Below are 27,697 nucleotides of genomic sequence, written 5' to 3' on the forward strand. Positions count from 1 at the left end.
GTATTCAGTAGAATGGGAACATTTTTAGATAAAATTCTCAATCCTATTGTGAGAAGTTCTAAATCGTATATTAAAGACACTACTGATTTTTTAAATAAACTGGAAGCGCTACATCTGGATGGAGAGGTAATTTTGGCATCGTTTGACGTGGTTTCCCTCTACACATCAATAGATCATGATTGTGGTATGCGGGCAGTGGAAAAAAAAGATTTCGGTGGAATTCTCTGTGCAGGGGAAGACGTTCATACTGAGACTGTTAGAAGTAATTTTGAGGCGTAGTTACTTCCTGTTTGGGGACGTCTTTTATTCACATCAACGATGTACAGCTATGAGGGCCAATATGGCCCCCAGTTATACAAATTTGGTCATGAGTGTCTTGGAGGAGGACCTCGTCTATGTGTCCCACCACTTCCGACATGTTCTGGTGTGGTGGAGATACATAGACAATGTCTTCCTCCTATGGACAGGCACTCAGGAGCAACTGGATGAATTTCACTAATTTTTTAATGAGATTGACCAAAGAATCAAGTTCACTTTGATATCGTCTAGGACAGGCATACATTTTCTGGGCGTTTTTGTCAAACAGTGAGATGGTGAGTTGACAACAACCCTGTTTGTTAAGAAAACAGATAGGAATAATCTCTTGGTATATGATAGCCAGCATCCACGCAACATGGTGAGATCAATTTCTCTTTATTGAGAGTGTGACGAACTGCGAAAGAGGCAGATGAGATAAAAGGTGTTATGGATTCTTTGGTTGAGAAATTTTTACAGAGAGGATAGCCAAAAGAATTATTAAATATAACTAAAAAAGAAGTCCTGGGACAGGAAAGGATGGAATTATTGAAAAGTAGAGAAGGGACTGACTAGAATACCATTTGTACCTATACAGAGGAAAGTAGAGATATCGCAAGTACCATTAAAAAACATTGGGGGATGTTAATGAGTTGTTTACCTGGAGTAAAGTAATTTACAGAGTTACCACTTTTTTCTTACCAGAAGAATAGGAACATTGGTGATCGTTTGGTTGAATCGGATATTGGCTCTTTAACCCCTTCATGACCTTGGGATTTTCCATTTTTCCGTGTTCGTTTTTTGCTCCCCTTCTTCCCAGAGCCATAACTTTTTTTTTTCCGTCAATATGGCCATGTGAGGGCTTATTTTTTGCAAAACAAGTTGTACTTTTGAACGACATCATTGGTTTTAGCATGTCATGTACTAGAAAACGGGAAAAAAATTCCAAGTGCGGTGAAATTGCAAAACAAGTGCAATCCCACACTTGTTTTTTGATTGGCTTTTTTACTAGGTTCACTAAATGCTAAAAGTGACCTGCCATTATGATTCTCCAGGTCATTACAAGTTCATAGACATCTAACATGTCTAGGCAAAACAAAGAAGAAAAAAAGACTAGACCAATAATGGTATGCACACCCATGGATAGTAGAAAAACATCATAGTACTTTATTGACATCTCAGAAAAAGACAAACACAGGATAAAACCATTTAAAAAAGACCTAAATATAGGACCAGTGGCCCTCACCCCTATACAGATCATGCATAATATGACATAACCAAAGCATAAAGTGCGGCTACCAATCTATATAGACATAAATAATGTGCTTGGTTACGTTAGTACAAATATGCAGTATCTCTTGTTTAAGTGCATCAAATAGCAAACCAATAAGCTGTAACAAACCAAAATATTGCAAATACAGAGAAAAAGGAACTAAATAATGGCACACAATGCACTGTAGTCATGTATCGACATAATAGTGGCTGCATAAGTAAGGCAAAATAAATTGCAGCATTATATAAGCATGCTCAATACCTGAACAATATTAGCCCCAATGTACCCATCATAAAGTGAACCTAAGCTGTCATCATAAAACCTGGCCAGGTATGTAGCAAGGCTCCCTAGAAGAGGGAAGTACTGCCAATTCAAATAAAGGGCAATGAGCTTACGGATTTGAAAGAGATGGGACAACAGTGCCAAGAATGAAGGCTGTAGCACCGGTGCTAAAAAATAACGCAGGTCGAGGCAGCCAGAGAAAACAAGAGACAGAATAAGGGGTGAGACAAAAGCCCCACGCGTATCGCTGCAACTGCAGCTTCGTCAGGGGAAGACCCCTTATATACATACTACCAAACATGTCTAGGTTCTCTTTTATCTAAGTGGTGAAAAAAAATTCCAAACTTTGCTAAAAAAAAAAAAAAAAATTGCGCCATTTTCCGATACCCGTAGCATCTCCATTTTTCATGATCTGTGGTCGGTTGAGGGATTATTTTTTGTGTGCTGAGCTGACGTTTTTAATGATACCACATTTGTGCAGATACGTTCTTTTGATCGCCCGTTATTGCATTTTAATGTAATGTCGCGGCGACCAAAAAAATGTAATTCTGGCGTTTCAAATTTTTTTCTTGCTACGCTGTTTAGCGATCAGGTTAATGCTTTTTTTTATTGATAGATCGGGCGATTCTGAATGCGGCAATACCAAATATGTGTAGGTTTGATTTTTTTATTGATTTATTTTGAATGGGGCAAAAGGGGGGTGATTTAAACTTTTATATATATATATATATATTTTTAAACTTTTTTTAACTTTTTTTTTTTTTCTTTTGCCATGCTTCAATAGCAGGCACAGCGCGATCGGCTCTGCTACATAGCAGCGATCATTAGATCACTGCTATGCAGCAGAAATGCAGGTGTGCTATGAGCGCCGACCACAGGGTGGTGCTCACAGCTACCGGGGGATCAGTAACCATAGAGATCTCAAGGACCTCTATGGTTACCATTCTGATGCATCGCTGACCCCCGATCATGTGACGGGGGTCGGCGATGTGCTCATTTCTGGCCGCCCGGCGTGACGCGCCGGTTAAATGCCACTGTCAGCGTTTGACAGCAGCATTTGACTAGTTAATAGAGGCGAGTGAATCGCGATTTCACCCGCCGCTATTGCGGGCACATGTGAGCTGTTCAAAACAGCTGACATGTCCTGGCTTTGATACGGACTCACCGCCGGAGCCCTGCATCAAAGCGGGGCTTCTGACCTCGGACGTACTATCCCGTCAGAGGTCAGAAAGGGGTTAAAGAAAGTTTATCAAACCACACACAAAAGGTTGTTTCCCATGTCTGTCGTGTGTTAGCTGTGTACTTATGATAAAGGGTTCAACTTTTGAACACCCTGATGCTCATAAGGTTTGCACAATTAAACATTATCTAGCTTGTAATTCTGACCACGTTATATATCTCCTCCAATGTCCCTGTGACCTATGGTATGCTGGTGAGACAACATGTGACTTGAAAACGCGAATGAATAATCACCGACATACTATTAGGAAAAAAAGATTGGCTCTCCCAGTCTCCAAACATTTTGTTGAACAGAAACATACAGAAAAAGATCTTAGGTTTAGAATAATAGAGGCAATCCCGGTTCAAAGAAGAGGTGGCGATAGAGTACGCCTTCTGAAAAAACGGGAACTTAGGAGGATATATGAGCTAGACACCCTTAAACCGAAAGGGCTGAATGTGGACTTTAAGATTCACTCCATTAGTTACGTAACTCTTGTTGTCCGTGTAGCTGTTTTCTCATGATTAGCATTGTATGGGCTCCGGAATACTTAAGGATATAGTGCTTTTAGAAATACCTGTTAATATGGGCTAATTTTAATATATATCTTTTATCTATTCTTCTAGATAATAGGTTTATTGTCACAAGTCACTTGCCACCATATACTCACCTGGGATGAAGTATTGCCACATGGAGGACGGAAGAATTTTTGTTATAATCATATTTTTTTTGCATATTTCTTCTTATTACAATGTGTAGGACTTTTGGCCAATAATATTAATTATTTGACCATAAAGGACATTTGTATTTTTTAGTACTCAATGTACATGAGTTAGCCTATGGAATAAAACTGGACGCTAGGAAGTGGGTATACTTACCCAAATAGGTACCGTGGTTGAGACACTATGGTCTGGAAGGATCATTTGTCTCTCCAGGGTGCTCTGAGGTGACTGGAGGTAACCCGGATAGGGTGCCGACTGGTACACCAGGGTGAGTTGAAATACCTTTAAGAACCTTAAAGCGTTCAGATTCCTATTGTATATATTGCTGGTAAACAGCAGCTTGGAATGGAAATGAAGGAGCATGATTGCCCTTTACTTTTGGGAAAAACCAGTAATTGCTTATGTGAATGATATTAGATCTTTTGTACAGTATATTTGAGGTAATATCATGTTAATGTGGCGCCCCAGGGTCCTGGTCGTCAAAATGGCATTGCTTTTCTCACGGGGAGAGTGATGTTACGTTTGGAAGTGATGAAGGATAACTTTTATCAGGTAACCACCATACACACAACATGTTCACACTCCAAGCCACAAGGGGGAGCTTTTGATCCTATTTCTAGGTGACTCCCCTATATATATTGTGATTTGGAGGGAAAGAGAGATTAGATTGTCAGAGACAGAGCAGAGAGCAGACCGACCTAGAAGGTGAGAAGGTCGGAAGGGGCCATGTAGTCTGAAGCACTACAGCTCCTGGAAGGAGACATACAGAAGGAAAGAACATTGTTCAGGCCATGTGCACACGTTCAGTATTTTTCACGTTTTTTTCGCGTTTTTTCGCTATAAAAACGTGATAAAAACGCGAAAAAAACGCTTACATATGCCTCCTATTATTTACAGTGTATTCCGCATTTCTTGTGCAAATGTTGTATTTTTTTCCGCGAAAAAATCGCATCGCGGAAAAAAAAGCAACATGTTCATTAAATTTGCAGAATTGCGGGGATTCCGCACACCTAGGAGTGCATTGATCTGCTTACTTCCCGCACGGGGCTGTGCACACCATGCGGGAAGTAAGCAGATCATGTGCGCTTGGTAGCCAGGGTGGAGGAGAGGAGACTCTCCTCCACGGACTGGGCACCATATAATTGGTAAAAAAAAAAGAATTAAAATTCTTCCTGCCTCTCACCGGTGCATGCTGTCACTTCCGTTCCTATAGATGGTGTGTGTGTGAAGGACCTGCGATGATGTCGCGGTCTTGTGATTGATTGCGAGACCGCTCATGTGACCGCTCACGTGACCGCGACGTCATCGAAGGTCCTGCACACACACACCATCTATAGGAACGGACGCCGCTGAGGAGATCGGCTGTCTGCAGGTGAGTATAACCATTTTTTAAATTTTTTTTATTATTTTTAAACATTCTATCTTTTACTATTGATGCTGCATAGGCAGCATCTATAGTAAAAAGTTGGTCACACTTGTCAAACACTATGTTTGACAAGTGTGACCAACCTGTCAGTCAGTTTTCCAAGCGATGCTACAGATCGCTTGGAAAACTTTAGTATTCTGCAAGCTAATTTCGCTTGCAAAATGCTAAAAAAGACATGAAAAAAACGGGAAAAAAACGCAAAAAAAAATGCGGATTTCTTGCAGAAAATTTCCGGTTTTCTTCAGGAAATTTCTGCAAGAAATCCTGACGTGTGCACATACCCTCAGTGAGCGTGAAGGAGAGCGAAGCACAGGAGAGTAACATCAGGGGAGACCAGCTAAGAGCAGGCTGCCTCCTTCTGAGGCGCAGATAACTGGTAGCCGGACCACCGAGGTTGTAAGAGACTCTACAACTTACAGCAGAGACCGGAAGGACAGCTGAACTGCAAGTTACCTGTCCACCACACACACCTGAGACACAGTAACACATAGAGCCCGGAGCGTGATAGAGTCCCTGTAAAAAAGCTCGAGTTACCTGTCATACAGGTATTGGCCTTTCCTATATGGGGGACAGAGAGAAGAACTGTGAGGACCTTATCTGAAGCCATAGGCAGTAAGGGACTACAACACCACCGCGCTAGAGGAAGGCTTTTAACTCCACCTGGTAAAGGGGACTCTGGATTCGCTTCCAAGCCTGCCGGACCCTGCCTGTCCTGTGATCTGGTGCCCTGGACTGTGGCTGCCTGAAGTCTACAGTAAACCAGGTAAAGAGACTGCAAACCTGTGCCCTCGTTTTTTACTGCACCATTCACCATCTTCCATCTACACAACGGGAGCCCTGGGGACACACTTCACCTGTGGGAAGTTATACCATCTAGCTGCCATAACATCGCCCCAGAGGACCCCTTAAAGCAGCGTCGGTCCCCACTGACCGAATACCACAGGTGGCGTCACGAACATAAACTTTATTCACCAAATCCCTTTCAAAGGCTTTCCCCTTTTACAGGGGCGCCCAGGCCACGGACCGGGTCGCCACCGTGACATCCCCCTGTGAACACCGGACTCGGAACTGGGTGCCCCACGGCCCTGGCGGGTGACTCATTCACTATAATGGTTGCTTATGAATAAATGATTGCTAATTATGTGTATAAAAACACACTTGGTTGTAACACCCACTGCTTGAGAAAGGCTCAGTGTTAGCCAAAACGTCGCCCAGACATGTGGGTCTCAATAAACTTCACCACTTTCCACACTTTGGATAACTATGGAGTGCTGCCTTCATTTTTTCCCTTTTGTCTGAATTGGGCAAGTGTTGGACTTTGTTGCCTGGGAGGCCTGGCACCCACTGGTGAGCAGTGTTCCAATTTCCTGTATATATATATATATATATATATATATATATATATATATATATACTGCTCAAAAAAATAAAGGGAACACTAAAATACCACATCCCAGATATCACTGAATGAAATATTTCAGTTGAAAATCTTTATTCATTACACAGTGGAATGTGTTGAGAACAATAAAACATAAAAATGATCAATGTAAATCAAAATGAATATCCCATGGAGGTCTGGAGTTGGAATGATACTCAAAATCAAAGTGGAAAATCAAATTACAGGCTGACCTAACTTCAGTGGAAATGCCTCAAGACAAGGAAATGATGCTCAGTAGTGTATGTGGCCTCCATGTGCTTGCATGACCTCCCTACAATGCCTGGGCATGATCCCGATGAGGCGGCAGATGGTCTCCTGAGGGATCTCCCCTCAGACCTGGACTAAAGCATCCGCCAACTCCTGGACAGTCTGTGGTGCAATGTGACTTTGGTGGATGGTGCGAGACATGATGTCCCAGAGGTGTTCAATCAGATTCAGGTCGGGGGAATGGGCGGGCCAGTCCATAGCTTCAAAGCCTTCATCTTGCAGGAACTGCTGACACACTCCAGCCACATGAGGTCTGGCATTGTCCTGCATTAGGAGGAACCCAGGGCCAACCGCACCAGCATATGGTCTCACAAGGGGTCTGAGGATCTCATCTCAGTACCTAATGGCAATCAGGCTACCTCTGGTGAGCACATGGAGGGCTGTGCAGCCCTCCAAAGAAATGCCATCCCACACCATTACTGACCTACTGCCAAACCGGTCATGCTGAAGGATGTTGCAGGCAGCAGATTGCTCTTCATGGCATCTCCAGACTCTGTCACATCTGTCACATGTGCTGAGTGTGAACCTGCATTCACCTGTGAAGAGCACAGGGCGCCAGTGGCAAATTTGCCAATCCTCGTGTTCTGTGGCAAATACCAATTGTCCTGCATGGTGTTAGGCTGTGAGCACAACCCCCATCTGTGGATGTTGGGCACTCAGACCATCCCCATGGAATTGTTTTCTAGCCTTTTGTGCAGACACATGCACATTAGTGGCCTGCTGGAGGTCATTTTGCAGGGCTCTGGCAGTGCTCCTTCTGTTCCTCCTTGCACAAAGGCTGAGGTAGCGGGCCTGCTGCTGGGTTGTTGCCCTCCTACGGCCCCCTCCACATCTCCTGGTGTACTGGCCTGTCTCCTGGTAGCGCCTCCAGCCTCTGGACACTACGCTGACAGACACAGCAAACCTTCAAGCCACAGCAAGCATTGATGTGCCATCCTGGATGAGCTGCACTACCTGAGCCACTTGTGTGGGTTGTAGAGTCCGTCTCATGCTACCACGAGTGTGAAAGCACAACCAACATTCAAAAGTGACCAAAACATCAGCCAGAAAGCATTGGTACTGAGATGTGGTCTGTGGTCCCCACCTGCAGAACCGCTCCTTTATTGAGTGTGTCTTGATAATTGCCAATAATTTTCATCTGTTGTCTATTCCATTTGCACAACAGCATGTGATATTGATTGTCAAACAGTGTTGCCTCCTAAGTGGACAGTTTGATTTCACAGAAGTTTGATTTACTTGGAGTTATATTTTGTTGTTTAAGTGATCCCTTTATTTTTTTGAACAGTGTGTATATATATATATATATATATATATATATATATATATATATATGTAATCTACAGCAGGTGAAATTAGTTTTGAATAACTCAACAATTTTCAAGTAAATCTATAATAATAATAATCTTTATTTATATAGCGCCAACATATTCAGCAGCGCCTTACAGTTTAACAGTTTCAAACACACAAACACAACAGTCATAAGTAGCAACGTTAACAATACAATAATTAAAGCGAAATAAGAGGACCCTGCTCGTGAGAGCTTACAATCTACAATGAGGTGGGGAGATACAAAGTACAGGTGTGTATTTACAATGATGTTACATAGTTACATAGTTATTGAGGTTGAAGGAAGACTTTAAGTCCATCTAGTTCAACCCATAGCCTAACCTAACATGCCCTAACATGTTGATCCAGGGGAAGGCAAAAAAAACCCATGTGGTAAGAATAAGCTCCACCATGGGGAAAAAAATTCCTTCCCGACCCCACATACGGCAATCAGACTAGTTCCCTGGATCAACGCCCTATCAAGGAATCTAATATATATACCCTGTAATATTATACTTTTCCAGAAAGGTATCCAGTCCCCTCTTAAATTGAAGCAATGAATCACTCATTACAACATAATACGGCAGAGAGTTCCATAGTCTCACTGCTCTTACAGTAAAGAATCCGCGTCTGTTATTATGCTTAAACCTTTTTTCCTCCAGACGTAGAGGATGCCCCCTTGTCCCTGTCACCGGTCTATGATTAAAAAGATCATCAGAAAGGTCTTTGTACTGTCCCCTCATATATTTATACATTAACATAAGATCACCCCTTAGTCTTCGTTTTTCCAAACTAAATAGCCCCAAGTGTAATAACCTATCTTGGTATTGCAGACCCCTCAGTCCTCTAATAACCTTGGTCGCTCTTCTCTGCACCCGCTCCAGTTCAGCTATGTCTTTCTTATACACTGGAGACCAGAACTGTGCACAGTATTCTAAGTGTGGTCGCACTAGTGACTTGTATAGAGGTAAAATTATGTTCTCCTCATGAGCATCTATGCCTCTTTTAATGCATCCCATTATTTTATTTGCCTTTGTAGCAGCTGCCTGACACTGGCCACTGAATATGAGTTTGTCATCCACCCATACACCCAGGTCTTTTTCATTGACGGTTTTGCCCAGAGTTTTAGAATTAAGCATATAGTTATACATCTTATTACTTCTACCCAAGTGCATGACCTTACATTTATCCCCATTAAAGCTCATTTGCCATTTATCAGCCCAAGCTTCTAGTTTACATAAATCAGCCTGTAATATAAAATTGTCCTCCCCTGTATTGATTACCCTGCAGAGTTTAGTGTCATCTGCAAATATTGAAATTCTACTCTGAATGCCCCCCTACAAGGTCATTAATAAATATGTTAAAAAGAAGAGGGCCCAATACTGACCCCTGTGGTACCCCACTACTAACCGTGACCCAGTCCGAGTGTGCTCCATTAATAACCACCCTTTGTTTCCTATCCCTGAGCCAACTCTCAACCCACTTGCATTGTATTTACAATGATGGTCCAGCCATCTTCAGGGGGTGGGGGATAGATGGGGATAGCTACACACACCCACAAACATAAAATGAGTTTGATTAGTTAACGTGATAGGCCGCTCTGAACAAATGTGTTTTGAGAGAGCGCGTAAAATTATGCAAATTGTGGATGGTCCTAATATCTTGGGGCAGAGCATTCCAGAGGATTGGCGCACCACGGGAGAAGTCTTGGAGTCGGGAGTGGGAGGTACGGATTAGTGCAGAGGTTAGTCGGAAGTCATTTGCAGAGCGCAGAGGTCGGTTAGGCCGATAGACAGAAATGAGGGAGGAGATGTAAGGGGGTGCCGCACTGTGGAGAGCTTTGTGGGTGAGAACAAGTACTTTGAATTGTATCCTGTAATGAATGGGCAGCCAGTGTAACGACTGGCGAAGAGCGGACGCATCCGAGTAACGATTAGCCACTGGCTGCTGCATTAAGGATACACTGGAGAGGAGAAAGTCAAGTGAGGGGGAGGCCAATTAATAGAGTGTTACAGTAGTCCAGGCGGGAGTGGATCAGGGCGACAGTGAGGGTTTTTGTTGTCTCCATGATGAGAAAAGGGCGGATTCTAGAGATGCTCTTTAGGTGTAAGCGGCACGAGCGAGCAAGAGATTGTATGTGGGATGTGAAGGAGAGATCGGAGTCAAACATAACACCCAAACAGCGTGCCTGCTGCCGGGGTGTTATTATGGTGCCACCCACGGAGAGGGAAATGTCAGGTTTAGGGAGGTTAGTAGATGGCTGGAGCAGAAGAAGTTCAGTTTTGGAGAGGTTGAGTTTCAGATAGAGAGCGGACATGATGTTGGAGACTGCAGACAGACAGTCAGTGGCGTTCTGTAGTACAGCGGGGGTAAGGTCAGGGGATGATGTGTATAGCTGTGTGTCATCAGCATAAAGATGGTACTGAAAGCCAAATCTGCTGATGGTCTATCCAATTGGGGCTGTGTAGAGGGAGAAGAGAAGGGGGCCAAGGACTGAGCCCTGAGGTACCCCAACAGTGAGAGGAAGAGGAGAGGAAGTGGAGCCAGAGAACAGAACACTGAAGGAGCGGTCAGAAAGGTAGGAAGAGAACCAGGAGAGAGCAGTGTCCTTAATGCCTAGTGACTGGAGCCTAGAGAGTAGGAGAGGGTGGTCAACAGTGTCGAAAGCTGCAGAAAGGTCGAGAAGAATGAGCAGAGAGTGGTCACCGTTACGTTTTGCTGTCAGAAGGTCAATCTATTTCTAAAGGTGCTAATGACATGAAATTCTCACCAGATGTCAGTAAAAGCCCATCCAATCCACAGAGGGAAAATCACCATAGATGTCTATAAATTACGTTATGTGTAATAATGACAAATGATACAGGGAAAAAGTATTGCAGGCACTTACTGAAAAAGTATTGAATACGCCTACTCATCACAAAGCACTGCCTGGTCCAGTTACCTCCTTCCATCCTGTGACTGGTGCAGTCTTCAATGGTCCATCTTTGGCATCTTCGTGCATCAAACTTCTTCACCTTCTCCCAGCACTGACTAGTCAGCGCACAAGACGCCAAAGATGCAGGACACCAGAAAACGCTGGAGATGGTTTATTGAAAACTGCACCAGTCTAAGGAAGATTAGTGAGAGCCAGTTAAGAATTAATTTTTTATTTTCTTTTAATCCTCCCTCCCGGTCCTGTCGAAACCAGTAAGATGGAATCCAAGCAAGCCACAAGTCCAATTGCTAAAAATCCAGATTATGGCTAATCTTTATGCTTTCATTTTATCAAAAGTTATAGTGTAGAATTTCTTTGTTTCTGTAAATGAGATTGCACGCTACACACCGCACGGAGCTCACCTGCAGAAAACACCAGTTGGCTTAGCATCAGGGTGTGAATATTCCTCAAAACCTAAGTATAAATTTCAAAATGGTGCTGTGCACAAAGTTAGGGGTTCGTAAACAGTAAAGTGTCTCAAAAAAGAACCAAACATGTGAGACCTATGCAGATACCAGCTGGAAGGTGCAGTTCCAGAAATATTTGGACAGTAACACAAGTTTGGGCATTTTAGCCATTTTAGCTGCAAGATACAGTTATACAATCAATTTGGGGTTAAAGTGCAGACTCTCAGGTTTCATTTGAGTGAATTCACATCCTACTTGGAATAAGGGTTTAGGAATTACAGCTTTTTAATATGTAGTTGTCTCTTTTTAAAGGGAACAAAGGTAATCAGACAATTATCTCAAAAGCTCTTTAATGGGATGCATGGTCTTTTTCCTTATTAATCCATCAACAATTAACCAGGTAAAAGGTCTGGATTTGATTCCAGGTGTGATGTTTGAATTTGAAAGCTGTTGCTGTGAACCCACAACATGCAGTCAAAGGAGCTCTCAATGGAAGAGAAACTGACTATCATTTGGTTGAATTTAAAGAGAAATCCATCAGAGAGAGAGAGCAGAAATATTAGGAGTGGCCAAATCAACAGTTTGGTACATTCTGCAAAAAAAGGAGTGCACTAGTGACCATGGAAACTCTAAAAGGTCTGGACATCCACAGAAGACAACAGCGGTAGATCATAGCAGAATCCTTTCCATGGTGAAGAAAATCCCCTTCACAATATCCACCAAAGTGAAGAACACTCTCCAGGAAGTAGGTGTTTCAGTATGTAAGTCTACCAAAAAGAGAAGACTTCATGAGAGCAGATACAGATGGTTCACCACAAGGTGCAAACCACTAATCAGCCTTAAAAATAGAAATGCCAGATTAGACTTTGCAAAAAAAAAATCATGTTCTTGTACATAAGGGCAGCATTGTATTACAGCAGTTATATTCTCGCATATAAAAAAAATCAGTAAAATGGCAGATTCAGATTATGAAATTCTTAGGAAATTCTATACTTTACAAATCAATTTGCTCATCTCTAATCCTAGAAAAAAATTTATGGGACGGGCTTCCTAACACACACTTACCTTGTGATGTGCTCTTCTGTTTTATTGGTTGATTAGAAATGTTCAGTGTGACTACACAACATCTTTTTTGTTGTCCTGGCCTGATTGGATACGCAGTGACCCAACAAGTAAATTTCCCGGCATCATCATGTGTCAGATGTCCTAACGTCAGTGTGGCATTTCCTTCTAGAAACCAGTTCTTGGACATCATAGTTCGCCCTTTGAATATTTCATTCTGTTTGTCACCTGCGTCGTTCCCATTCTGGAAATGAACAACTAAATCCTCTAGTTCATGTTCCTTTTGCCACGAGACTTTCACCAGCTGGACTGAGGTTTTCTGAGAAGGAACAAATAGGCAAGGAAGGACAGCAGTGCTGGACTGAGGGAAGGAGACTGTCTGCTCTTGTATTTCACAAGTCAGGAAACCTAGAGAAAAAGATGTAGAGTTTAAAAAAAAAAAAAGTTGACCCCATGAACTGACATATTTCAACATAGCTGAAGATCTTAAGAAATTAGACTAATTTTCCAGAAGCAACTTTTATTCAGCACACCGGTGATAAATGTATAAATTGCTAGGTGAAAGAAATGGAAATTCATATCTCCGTCTATCCCATAGATAGTAAAGAGAGCCATGGTTGTACATCTACACTACAGGCCAATTACTCAATGGTCTCAGGGACTCTTGTTCTCAAGGTAAATGGAGGATTCCAGTTGTCAAATCTACTCTGATCATACTATTATCAATATAAATGCAATTGATGATCTATATTTAGTGCAGGTCGATCTCAGTGTGGCTCGGTAGCCATGGTTGAGGCAGTCATCTCCTTCTTTTATGCCCCAGTGCTCTACATGAAAAAGTGGGTCCAGGCTGGGAATTAGTGTGGGTGCTGTGAAGGTCTTGTGCCAGGCAGGCCGACTGTAGTCGATGGTGTTGGATGACCATAGGTTTCAAAGCTCAATAACGGAGAATTCCGTTCTTAAACACAGCCCTTACTGAACGCTAAATTGATAAGGGTTATGTACAAGGAGTAGCGGGTACAATGTCTTGTGGAGGTTTCCTTCACAGTGTAAAGCACTTTCGCACACCCAGTTTCCTTCCACTGTAGTCTACTCTAGGACCGGTGAAGCACGCTGTTTCGCCCTACTTTGTCAAAGCCTAGCTTGTCACCACAGTCCTCATCAGCAAGTCTCTCTACCAGCTCAGAGGTTCTGCGTCCTATTACTTCCACTACTGGCACCCTGGATTTTACATTGGGAACCACCCAATGGTCTCACAAACTCAGTCCTCTTAACTTCAGCATTCAACAAACTCAGGGCTTCTCCAGACACATTGTCCTATCCAAGGACCCCTCTAGGATGGAAGGCCACTCTGTCTCTCTTGCAGTCAGTTCACGGGCCCAGGAGCTCCCTCCTAATCCTTCTCTCTTTTCTTCTCTTCATGCATGATGGTAGCACTGCTCACAAACACTTCTTATTTGCACATGAACTTGTCCCCGTCTAACTAACAGGAGGCAGTCATTTGCCCCAACACTAAGCCCCTCCCACTCTGGGCTAGTCCTGAATGTTAACCCCTAACTTATCCTAACATCACTAGTAACAGTCACTACCTTATTCTACCTACCTTATGTCCTAAGCTCTACATTATGTGTTATCCAATACGAGACACTACCAACCGATCAGAGACGAGATCACAATACCTCCTGAGCCACATCATAATGTCCTGCAGAGGAACGCCCTCATTCCAGAAGATGATGTTGACAATCGCGGTATCGGACTTGGAAATCAAAGCAAAGATAAATTTATTCCAGCTCTGTGTCCTTAAACTTGGGGAAAGTGACCCAGAATCTGTCCAGATTAAGCATGAGCTTAAATATGACATCATAGCCCTGGAAGATTAACCCGGCCATAACCCATTTTCAGTTTTTGAAAAAATTTAAAATAACCATTAAATTTCGTTCAACTTCACAACTGTGTTGTCCTTGTTGTTGATTATTCACCAAAAATTTACATTTGGTATCTTTATGTTTGAAGCATGATATTTGGAAAAAGGTTGAAAAGTTCCAGGTAGCCGAATACTTTCGCAAGGCACTGTACATTAATTGATAGGTGTAGTTTCCAAAAGTTGTATTTTCACTGTTTAGGTACATCAGGGGCTCTCTAAACGTGATATGGTGTTCGCTAATTATTCCAGAAAATGTTGCATTCAAAAAGTCAAATAGCACTCTTTCTCTTCCGAGCCCTGCGATGCGCCCAAACAGTAGTTTTCCTCCACATATTGAGTATCGACGTGCTCAGGAGAAATTGCACAACAAATTGTATGGTGCATTTTCTCCTGTTACTCTAGTGCAAATGCAAAATTGGGGCTAAAAGACCATTTTTGTAGGAAAAATTCAATTTATTTATTTTCCCGACTTTATGTCGTAAACTTCTGTGAAGCTCCTAGGGGTTCAAAGTGCTCACCACACATCTAGATAAGATCTTTAAGGAGTCTGGAGATGGTGTCCGCTAATGACTCCTGCAAATTTTACATCCAAATAGCAAAATGTTGCGCCTTCCCTTCCAAGCCCTGCTGAGCACCCAAACAGTAGTTTTCCCCTACATATGGAATATTGGCATGCTCAGGAGAAATTGCACAACAAATATTAAAGTTAATTTCCTCCTGTTAGCCTTGTGAAAATAAAAAAAAATGTGTCTCTAAAGTTAATTTTTGTGAAAAAAGTTAAATGTTTATTTTTTCCTTTCACGTTCCATTAATTCCTATAAAGCACCTGAAGGATTAATAAACTTTTGAATGTGGTTTTGAGCACCTTGTGGGGAGTAGTTTTTGAATGGTTTGACTTTTTGGGTATTTTCTGTCATATAGACCCTTCAAAATCATTTCAAATGTGATGTAGTCACTAAAAGAAAATTGTTTTGCAAATTTTGTTGTAAAAATGATAAATCATTGGTCAACTTTTAAACCTTCTAACTTCATAACAAAAAATATGTTTCAAACATTGTGCTGATGTAAAGTATACATTTGAGAAAAGTTATTTATTAACTATTTTGTGTGCCATGACTCTGATTTTAAGGTCATAAAAATTTAAAGTTTGAAAATTGCCAACATTTTTGCCAAATTTACAATTTTTTCACAAATAAAAGCGGTCAGAATTGTAAAATGTGGCCTGGTCAGGAAGGTGAAAACCAGTTTCAGGATGAAGGGGTTAATCATTGTCAGGATGTCAACTGGAGAAAACCCCATCTGGTAGCTCCTCAGCCACACACCTTGTTCTGCCCTTTCTAATGAAGGACGGGTTCGTCCAAACATTAAAGTTTCACTGCTATAGTTTTGGTTTTGCTGTGTTATAGCACCACCCAGTGGTGGATAAATTTATTACCTGTGTTTTTCTTAGTAATCATTAGAGTGTTGCATTCTGGGTTGCACCAAAGCATCATGGGATAGGGGAATCCCCCATTTCTCTCTCTGTGTATTTTCCTGTACACTCGTGTTAATCTGCTGTGTTGGAACTACTTCACTTACTTGCCACCCTGGTTAGTTTATCCGGTAAGATTGCTATCCCTGTTCCTGCAATATAGTGTTCTATAGAATGTGATTACTGTATAGCAACTAGTACCTGGGAAATCTATTATCTGTCAGTTACTGTATGTAGTTGCATGTAGAAGTTGCATCATCCTGTATGCTTTCCCTGCTAGTTATAAGTATCAGTTGTGCTGTTATTTGCCCAATACTTACCCAAATCATTTGTATACTTATAGTTTTACCGCATTTCAATACCTGTTACCAATAAACAAGTTAGACTACAGAGAACGGTCTGCTTCTTTTGGAAGACAGAAGTGGTTTATGCTGTATGTTGGATCACACACCGTATCAACGTGTATGAAGACAGAACAGTAAAACGGAAGCTAGACGCCGGGATGACAGTAAAGGGAGACTAGATGCCAGCGATAGCAAATACCACTTACGCAGCCACTTGTACCACACCGCACTGCCTGCAGATACCGCAGCGGCCGCCATACAGTCACAAGTACCAAGAGTGCAGCCCACCAAGCACCACACGTCTCAGTCCACGCTGAAGTCACCCCTACCCGCTCTGAGATGTCCTACAGCCTGCAAACGGACATAAAATGTCTGCAAGTCAAACATCTTCACTCAGGACGAGGTCCCAAACAAGCCGCTCTAGCAAGTCTTCCTCGAAAAGGTCTGTCACCCTCGCCCGAGCAGAAGCTGAGGCGGCGAAAGTAAGATCCTCCTTCGCTGCACAAGAGATGCAGTTAAAGTTAAGACAAGCAGACCAAGAAGTAGAAAGCGCTCGCCTGCAAGCAGAAAGAGCCCGCCAAGAAGCAGAAAGAGCCCGCCTGCAAGCAGAGCAAGAAGCAGAAAGAGCCCGCCTGCAAGCGACCTTAGAAAGGCTTTCCGCTGAAAAAGAAGCAGCAGCCGCAATAGCCAAAGCTGAGTTTTTAGAAGCCGTGGAGTTTCCTGAATCCGAGCAAGGCAGCAACATACGCGGACCAGACCTTGATCATTAGGACCCTGCTCAACGCGTCTCAGAATATGTCCGCCAACATCCCAAAATAGAAGACAACTCCGATCCGTTACACCAACCAGCCTATATAGATTACCAGAGATCCTTCCTCCAAACACCGTACTGGAAGCAGGAAGGTATACTGCGAAACGACATTGTTCACCACTACCGTCTTAAGGAACAGAAGGTACGGCCTCCGCCCAGACTGACAGGTACACCCTTCGCCACTGAACGGGTTTATACAGACTTTCCTAAGCCAGAAGCTCCTACCAGGTATGAGGATGCACCACATACACCGCATGACAACAGCACACCAGCTCACGTTGGCACTGACTCAGCCACTATGAACTTTGCAAGGTTCTTTACCCACCGGGAGCTGGTGACCAAGGGACTTGTAAAGTTCACTGATCGAGCTGAAAGCTACAGAGCATGGCGAGCCTCTTTCCAGAATGTCACCAGAGACTTGCATCTTTCCAGTAGTGAAGAGTTAGATCTATTGGTTAAGTGGCTTGGGAGCGAGTCAGCTGAACACGCCAAAAGAATCAGGAACATTAACATAAAGTACCCACACACAGGACTTCGTATGGTGTGGGAGAGACTCGAAGAATGTTATGGGTCAATAGAAGCTATAGAAAATGCTTTGTATAAAAGAATTGATTATTTCCCCAAGATAGCAAATAAGGGTTATCAAAAGCTCAGGGAACTGAGCGACTTGTTAATGGAGGTACATGCTGCTCAGGCAGAAGGTGATCTACCAGGGTGGGCATTCCTGGACACTGCCAGAGGTGTCAACCCGATTGTCCAAAAGCTCCCTTACAACTTACAAGAAAAGTGGGTCAGTCACGGGTCCCGTTACAAACAGGCTCATAAGGTACCATTTCCTCCTTTCAGGGTGTTTGTAGACTTTGTTGCTCAGCAGGCTAAAGTTAGAAATGACCCAAGTTTCGATTTCACTATGTCATGTACCACTGCCTCTGGTGTAAAACCCAGTAAAACACCAGTGGCAGTCCACAAAACTAATGTTACCTCCACAGGTTTTCCTTACAGGGCAAGTAAGTCTTCTCCAGAAGAGGACAAACCGCAGGATCTCAGCAAACACTGCCCCCTACACAAGAAACCTCATCCTCTGCTAAAATGTAGAGCCTTCAGGGAGAAGTCTCTAGAAGACCGTAAGAGTTTCCTAAAGGGAAACAAGATATGCTTCAGATGCTGCGCGACAACCTCACACTTCGCCAAGAACTGTGAAACCAGTGTGAAATGCACAGAATGTAGTAGTGTGGAGCACAACACGGCCTTGCATCCTGGACCACCTTCAGGGGTATCATCGTGAGTAGAAGAGTCTGCCGAAAAACAGATGGACGCTGACATGGACACCCCAGTGGTCACCTCTCAGTGCACAGAGATCTGCAAGGAACTCGTAGCAGGAAGATCCTGCTCAAAGATCTGTCTTGTCAGAGTATTCCCAGCGAGCCAACGGGATAAGGCAATCAAGGTATATGCAATCTTGGACGATCAGAGCAACAGGTCTCTAGCTAAGTCCTTTCTCTTCGACACCTTCAACATTGCTGGTCCCGGCTCTCCGTACTCCTTGAAGACATGTGCAGGTACTGTCGAGACGGCGGGGAGGAGAGCAACTGGATTCAAAGTAGAGTCTATGGACGGTCAAACCTGCTTATCCTTGCCATCAATACTGGAGTGCAACCAGATTCCCGACAACAGGTCTGAGATACCTACACCAGAGGTAGCAGCTTATCACACCCACTTGAGATGTATAGCTCACCTGATACCAGAGCTTGACCAAGGAGCTCCTATCGTCTTACTTCTCGGAAGAGACATACTACGGGTCCACAAGGCTAGAGGACAGATCAACGGCCCACAAAACGCCCCATACGCTCAGAGACTTGACCTAGGATGGGTCATTGTGGGAGATGTCTGTTTGGGTGGAGCACACAGGCCGACATCAGTCAACAGCATGCTCACCAATACCCTCGAGAATGGACGCCCGTCTCTCTACCAGCCATGCGAGAGCAGTTTCCTGATTAAAGAATTGCCACACCACACCCCTCCACCTTGTCCGTTAGCTGATCCTTCCTGTGAAGACCATGCATGCGACGGTGAGTAAGATCATATAGGGTGCACAGTTTTCCACAGGACAAGAGAGGACAACCAGGTAGCAACGTCCATAGAGGACAGACTTTTCTTGGACATCATGGAGCGAGAGATAGTAAGAGACGAATCAAAGAGTTTGGTCGCACCTTTACCATTCAAACCACAGAGGCAACGCATACCCAACAACAGAGAACTTGTCTACAGTCGATTTTTCTCCCTTACGCGCAAACTGCAGAAGGCACCAGAAACAAAACAACACTTCTTTACCTTCATGGAGAGAATATTCCAGAGTGGCCACGCGGAAATTGCACCTGTACTTCAAGATTCCGAGGAATGTTGGTACTTACCTATTTTCGGCGTGTATCATCCGAAGAAATCAGGTCAGATAAGAGTGGTATTTGACTCAAGTGCCAGATACGAAGGTGTTTCTTTAAACGACGTCTTCCTGTCTTGTCCAGACCTCAACAACAGACTTCTGGGAGTACTTCTTCGTTTCCGCAAAGATGCAGTAGCATTTATGGCCGACATACAACAGATGTTTCACTGCTTCCTTGTTAAAGAAGAACACAGAAACTACTTGAGGTCCTTCTGGTACCGCAATAATGACCCCTACAAGGACATCGTGGAATATTTTTATGAAGGTTCACATCTTCGGGAACAGCCCTTCCCCTGCTGTCGCTATCTATGGCCTTAGACATTCAGCCAGAGAGGGTGAAGCGAAGTATGGATCGGATGTAAGATCTTTTGTGGAAAAGGATTTCTACGTAGATGACTGCCTGAAATCCACACCCACAGAGGAGTCGGCAGTCAGTCTCCTGAAAAGGGCACAAGAAATGCTCGCTTCATCCAATTTGAGGTTGCACAAAATTTCTTCCAACAGCCAGAAACTAATGGCAGCCTTTCCCTCTCAAGATTACTCAACCGTTTTAAAAGACTTGGATTTAAGCACGGACTCCCTTCCTATGCAGCGGAGCCTGGGTTTACTCTGGGATTTGAAAAAGGATGCATTCACCTTCCAGATCAGCGAAGAAGCGAAACCATTCACGCGTAGAGGCGTCCTGTCCATTGTGAACAGCTTGTACGATCCTCTGGGATTTGTAACCCCTGTGACTATCCAAGGTAAAATGATGTTGAGAGACTTCACCCGAGAGACATCCGATTGGGATGAACCGCTTCCCAGCGAAAAAAGAGACTTGTGGGTAAGATGGAAGAACTCTTTAGAAGCCTTGTCAAGTCTCTACGTGGCATGACCATATGCTTCTGTGCCATCAACAGAAGTCAAGATGCAAAGGCTTTGTATCTTCTGCGATGCCTCAACCAAAGCAATTGCGGCAGTGGCATATTTGAAAACAACTGACATCAATGAACAATGCCACGTAAGGCTTGTTATGAGCCGGACAAAACTGGCCCCACTCCGTGAACACACAGTACCCAGACTGGAACTCTGTGCAGCTGTGCTAGCAGTAGAGTTAGCTGAGGTTATCTCGACAGAAATGGACCTGGAAATCAAAGAAGTCGAGTTCTACACTGACAGCAAGGTAGTGCTGGGGTATATTTGCAATGAAACTGTCGCTTCTATGTCTATGTCAGCAATCGGGTGCTAAGGATCAGGAGACCCACCGAACCTAAACAGTGGCACTATGTGTCCACAAACCACAATCCTGCGGACCACGCAACCAGATCCGTTGAAGCAAGTCACCTTAAGGACACGACCTGGTTTACTGGCCCTACATTCTTATACCGTTCGACGCCATACATGGACGAGTCAAACATCTTTGAACTGGTAGATCCAGAGGCAGATGAGGAAATCCGCCCTCAGGTATCCGCTCTACGTACGGTGACTAAAGACAATCACCTCAAATCCCACCATTTCAATAAGTTCTCAACTTGGAACTCGCTTGTTCGTGCCCTCGTTTGTTTGATTCATGTGGCTCGGTCCTATAAGTCAACGTCACCCGCCATTCAAAAACCTTGCAAGGGTTGGCATCACTGCAAGCTTGCCTTTACCGTTCCAAACATGGAAAATGCCAGACCATTGACTTCGCTTTCTAGTGACTCTGAGGATCCGACCATTCTCACTCCTGCCATGTTACTTACTCAGAAAGCCAGCGTTCTCAGCGCTCCACCTGGAGAATTTAGCAACAAGGACCTTTACAGACGGCAATGGAGACAAGTCCAAAGTCTCTCCAATACCTTTTGGGACAGATGGAGGAAGCAGTACCTCTCCACCTTACAACCAAGGAAGAAGTGGCAGACCGACAGACCAAACATCAAAACCGGTGATGTCGTTCTCATGAAAGACAGCCAGTCTCACCGTAATGAGTGGCCACTAGGCCTCATCACTAAAGTATTCCCAAGCAAAGATGGGAAGGTCCGTAAGGTCGAGGTCAAAGTAGGCAAGTCCGGGGAAAGTAAACAATTCCTCAGACCGGTGGCAGAACTTGTCTTACTGTTTTCGCCAAAGGAACCTGTAGGTGGCATCAGTTGATGCCAAGCGGGGAGTGTTCTGCCCTTTCTAATGAAGGACAGGGGTTCGTCCAAACATTAAAGTTTCACTGCTATAGTTTTGGTTTTGCTGTGTTATAGCACCACCCAGTGGTGGATAAATTTATTACCTGTGTTTTTCTTAGTAATCATTAGAGTGTTGCATTCTGGGTTGCACCAAAGCATCATGGGATAGGGGAATCCCCCATTTCTCTCTCTGTGTATTTTCCTGTACACTCGTGTTAATCTGCTGTGTTGGAACTACTTCACTTACTTGCCACCCTGGTTAGTTTATCCGGTAAGATTGCTATCCCTGTTCCTGCAATATAGTGTTCTATAGAATGTGATTACTGTATAGCAACTAGTACCTGGGAAATCTATTATCTGTCAGTTACTGTATGTAGTTGCATGTAGAAGTTGCATCATCCTGTATGCTTTCCCTGCTAGTTATAAGTATCAGTTGTGCTGTTATTTGCCCAATACTTACCCAAATCATTTGTATTCTTATAGTTTTACCGCATTTCAATACCTGTTACCAATAAACAAGTTAGACTACAGAGAACGGTCTGCTTCTTTTGGAAGACAGAAGTGGTTTATGCTGTATGTTGGATCACACACCGTATCAACGTGTATGAAGACAGAACACACCACCTGTCAGGTAGATCCTCCTTAGCACCTCTGTGCTGGAATCGCTCCACATTCCTCTTTTTGAACTCCTGGCTGGTATAGTTAGTGCTGGATCTGTAGGATGGAGCGCCGCGGCTCCAGGCTTTACTGGGGGGGGGCTGCTGGGTCACAATGGGCTGAATGGCGGGGCGAGGGTCTGCTGCAGAGGGGCCTGTCACACCTTGTGTGTTTGTTGATAGAGGGAAAAATCTCACATAATTATGTTATCAGACTGTGCAATGTCCTCCAAAGATTGCGGGCATCCTCAGCCCCTAACCCCACAGGTAAAATATGATGCATATGCCCAGTCCATGCTCCAGCATTACCGCTGTTAAGCAGCTTCTGTACACACATAGACACATATTCACTATCTTGCCTTTGTGCTTGGCATCCTGGAACTTGTGGTACCTCTGTTGGTGTTAGAGCTGTATACGCCTTCTCGGTGCCAGCTACCTGTTACTGCGGCTGCAATTGTAGTGCTTTTCCATTCTGAAAGCAGAAAGTGGCGCCTATAACACCGGTCATTTTTGCTGTGGGGGTTCATTTGGGACAATATCTGACCCTGAATCTGAATCAGAGGACTCTGAAGTCAAATTTCTCCTTGAATGAAGAAAAACTTCTCTGGTACTTGTAAGTCTCTGCCAGGAACAGAATATATTCTTGACCATAAAAGATCATTATAGTAGTTATATTCTTGTACATAGGGGCAGTATTATAGTAGTTATATTCTTGTACATAGGAGCAGTATTATAGTAGTTATATTCTTGTACATAGGAGCAGTATTATAGTAGTTATATTCTTGTACATAGGGGCAGTATTACAGTAGTTACATTCTTGTATATAGGGGCAGTGATATAGTAGTTATATTCTTGTACACAGGGGGCAGTATTATAGTAGTTATATTCTTGTACATAGGGGCAGTATTATAGTAGTTATATTCCTGTACATAGGAGCAGTATTATAGTAGTTATATTTTTGTACATAGGGGCAGTATTATAGTAGTTATATTCTTGTACATAGGGGCAGTATTATAGTAGGTATATTCTTGTACATAGGAGCAGTATTATAGTAGTTATATTCTTGTACATAGGGGCAGTATTATAGTAGTTATATTCTTGTACATAGGGGCAGCATTATAGTAGTTATATTCTTGTACATAGGGGCAGTATTATAGTAGATATATTCTTGTACATAGGGGCAGTATTATAGTAGTTATATTCTTGTACACAGGAGCAGTATTATAGTAGTTATATTCTTGTACATAGGGGCAGTATTACAGTAGTTATATTCTTGTATATAGGGGCAGTGATGTAGTAGTTATATTCTTGTACACAGGGGGCAGTATTATAGTAGTTATATTCTTGTACATAGGGGCAGTATTATAGTAGGTATATTCTTGTACATAGGAGCAGTATTATAGTAGTTATATTCTTGTACATAGGGGCAGTATTATAGTAGTTATATTCTTGTACATAGGGGACAGTATTATAGCAGTTATATTCTTGTATATAGGGGCAGTATTATAGTAGTTATATTCTTGTACATAGGGGCAGTATAATATTAGTTATATTCTTGTACATAGGAGCAGTATTATAGTAGTTATATTCTTGTACATAGGAGCAGTATTATAGTAGTTATATTCTTGTACATAGGGGCAGTATTATAGTAGCTATATTCTTGTACATAGGAGCAGTATTATAGTAGTTATATTCTTGTACATAGGAGCAGTATTATAGTAGTTATATTCTTGTACATAGAGGCAGTATTATAGTAGTTATATTCTTGTATTTAGGGGCAGTATTATAGTAGTTATATTCTTGTACATAGGAGCAGCATTATAGCAGTTATAATGTTGTATATAGGGGCAGTATTATAGTAGTTATATTCTTATACATAGGAGCAGTATTATAGTAGTTATATTCTTGTATATAGGGGCAGTATTATAGTAGTTATATTCTTATACATAGGAGCAGTATTATAGTAGTTATATTCTTGTACATAGGAGCAGTATTATAGTAGTTATATTCTTGTACATAGGGGCAGTATTATAGTAGTTATATTCTTGTACATAGAGGCAGTATTATAGTAGTTATATTCTTGTATTTAGGGGCAGTATTATAGTAGTTATATTCTTGTACATAGGAGCAGCATTATAGCAGTTATAATGTTGTATATAGGGGCAGTATTATAGTAGTTATATTCTTATACATAGGAGCAGTATTATAGTAGTTATATTCTTGTATATAGGGGCAGTATTATAGTAGTTATATTCTTATACATAGGAGCAGTATTATAGTAGTTATATTCTTGTACATAGGAGCAGTATTATAGTAGTTATATTCTTGTACATAGAGGCAGTATTATAGTAGTTATATTCTTGTATTTAGGGGCAGTATTATAGTAGTTATATTCTTGTACATAGGAGCAGCATTATAGCAGTTATAATGTTGTATATAGGGGCAGTATTATAGTAGTTATATTCTTATACATAGGAGCAGTATTATAGTAGTTATATTCTTGTATATAGGGGCAGTATTATAGTAGTTATATTCTTATACATAGGAGCAGTATTATAGTAGTTATATTCTTGTACATAGGAGCAGTATTATAGTAGTTATATTCTTGTACATAGGAGCAGTATTATAGTAGTTATATTCTTGTACATAGGGGCAGTATTATAGTAGTTATATTCTTGTACATAGGTGCAGTATTATAGTAGTTATATTCTTGTACATAGGAGCAGTATTATAGTAGTTATATTCTTGTACATAGAGGCAGTATTATAGTAGTTATATTCTTGTATTTAGGGGCAGTATTATAGTAGTTATATTCTTGTACATAGGAGCAGCATTATAGCAGTTATAATGTTGTATATAGGGGCAGTATTATAGTAGTTATATTCTTATACATAGGAGCAGTATTATAGTAGTTATATTCTTGTATATAGGGGCAGTATTATAGTAGTTATATTCTTATACATAGGAGCAGTATTATAGTAGTTATATTCTTGTACATAGGAGCAGTATTATAGTAGTTATATTCTTGTACATAGGGGCAGTATTATAGTAGTTATATTCTTGTACATAGGAGCAGTATTATAGTAGTTATATTCTTGTACATAGGGACAGTATTATAGTGGTTATATTGTTGTACATAGGAGCAGTATTATAGAAGCTATATTCTTGTACATAGTGTAGCATGGCTAAAGGGTATGTAGTCGACGGGAGGTATGTGCCATATAAGTGCCTTGTTGCTGTAATGTAGTCCGGAGTATTTCTTTGTTGTATATAACCATGTATATATGTGTGTTCCAGGACCTGTGGTGATGTCAGACCACATGGCTAATCATGTGATGGGTTACTGGGTGTGGTTAGCTCTATATAAGACAGGCAAATGCTTAACACAGGGGATATGTGTGGAGGTGCTAACCTCCAGAGTGTGTTAAGGCACAAGGTCTGAGCCTGAATGACTGGACACTTTGTTTTTCTTTTCCTGAACTAAAGGCTATTTGTTTGCTGTTATTTTGCCATGTGGTTTATGAGGTAATAAACCCTGTGAACTTTTCCAAGAACGTGCCTCCTGAGTGTCAGCCATCGCACCTGAGTGAGTGAAATCCCTACAATTGGTGGTAGACGTGCGGACAGTGTTCCCAGCGGAGACGAAGAGTCTGTTATTGGATGTCCTGGGTCAAGTCTGTTGTAAGCCAGCAAGCATTGCCGGGGAAAATGGAGGACCTGCTGAAACACTTGGTCCAGTTGCAGTCACAGCAGGAGCAACGGCAGCAAGAGACCAACAGGCTGTTGATGCAGCAGATGCAACAGAACCAGCAGGAGCAACGGCAGCAGATGCAGCTTCTGGCAACCGCCATCCAGGGCAAGACGAGTGCCCCAACCCCAGGTTTGGCTGATGACACCCACGTCCGGAAGACGGTAAGACGCGCATAGCAGAAAATGACCCCCGGGGATGATGTTGAGGCCTTCCTGACGGTGTTTGAGAGGGTCGCTGAGAGGGAAAAACTCCCGCCAGAGCAGTAGGCAGAGGTACTGGCACCATACCTGACGGGAGAACCCCAGAAGCCGTACTATGATTTGACCTTGCAGGATGCCAAAGAGTATCACAAATTGAAAGTCGAGATTCTCGCACGTTTGGGGGTGACACTGACTGTCAGGGCACAGCGAGTTCACAGCTGGGCCTATCACCGGGACAAACCGCCTCGCTCTCAAATGTTTGATCTGTTGCACCTGGTCCAGAAATGGCTACAGCCAGAGTCGTGTACACCTGCACAGATGGTGGAACGGGTGATGATGGATCGGTTTGTGCATTCCCTCCCGAGGTCCATACAGACTTGGGTTGCCCAGGGAGATCCCCAGAATGCCGATGAGCTGATCGGACTGGTTGAGAGATACCAAGGGTGGGAAGGCTCCTCCGGGAGGCAACCCATGCCGTACTGGGGGTCCCAGAAGGGAGCTGAGTCCCAAAAAAGGGTGGCGCGTCCAAAGTCACAAAGGGCGGGGGAGGTGGTGCCCAAGGTCCCTACGGGTGATATTATTTGTTGGAGGTGCCACGGGCCAGGACATATAGCTGCCCGTTGTTCCCAGACCACTGAGCAGATGGACTGCAGCATGGGACGCCGTTGTTCATACTATGCATATCCAGCCTGCAGTGTGAACTCTCCGCCCAACGAGGGACCTCAAGCGTGTCCCATAAAGGTGAACGGTCGAGCAGTAACGGCACTGTTAGACTCAGGGAGCTTAGTGACCCTGGTGAGGGCCACTTTTCCTCTCCACTTGCTCCCGGGAAAGAAGGTTGGAGTGCGGTGCATACATGGTGATGCAAAGGACTACCCTTTGGCCAGGGTGGACATTGAAACGGCATGTGGCACTGAGTCCTACATAGTCGGCGTCGTGCAGGACTTGTTGCACCCTATAATTATTGGCCGGGATTTCTGTTTGTTTTGGGATTTGTGGGGAAAAGGTTCTGAGCTCCCTAGCAAGAGTAGGGAACCAATGAACCCTGGAAGGGTGTCCCCACACCCGGAGTCAGACAGGTTTCCTTTTTGTGTTCTGGTTGGGGATGAGGAGGAAGTGTCCCCTGCATCTGACATTCTGGAGTTAGAGGTAACCGGTGAAAATTTTGGGACTGCCCAACATAGGGACCCCACTCTGAGGGAAGCCTTTAATAATGTCAGTTATTGACGGGGTGGTACAGGAGCCGAGGGCAGACACAAGATTTCCCCATTTTCT

General features: G+C 43.1%; 1 protein-coding gene and 1 long non-coding RNA gene across 2 annotated transcripts in view; one reads left to right on the forward strand and one right to left on the reverse strand.

Moving 5' to 3' along the window:
- LOC143774272 (CD276 antigen-like) overlaps positions 1 to 27,697 on the reverse strand; it is a 73,093-nt gene that overhangs the window by 19,607 nt on the left and 25,789 nt on the right. Inside the window, exon 2 of the mRNA XM_077261689.1 lies at positions 12,694 to 13,098. Within this exon, the coding sequence (XP_077117804.1) occupies positions 12,694 to 13,098 (405 nt within the window). The remainder of the gene's footprint in view (positions 1 to 12,693; positions 13,099 to 27,697) is intronic.
- LOC143774273 (uncharacterized) overlaps positions 21,855 to 27,697 on the forward strand; it is a 31,412-nt gene continuing 25,569 nt past the window's right edge. The window contains exons 1-2 of the long non-coding RNA XR_013215504.1: positions 21,855 to 22,086; positions 22,299 to 22,446. This is a non-coding gene — a long non-coding RNA (uncharacterized LOC143774273). The remainder of the gene's footprint in view (positions 22,087 to 22,298; positions 22,447 to 27,697) is intronic.

The sequence above is a fragment of the Ranitomeya variabilis genome, chromosome 5 (assembly GCF_051348905.1).
Source record: "Ranitomeya variabilis isolate aRanVar5 chromosome 5, aRanVar5.hap1, whole genome shotgun sequence".
Classification (NCBI taxonomy): Eukaryota; Metazoa; Chordata; class Amphibia; order Anura; family Dendrobatidae; genus Ranitomeya; species Ranitomeya variabilis.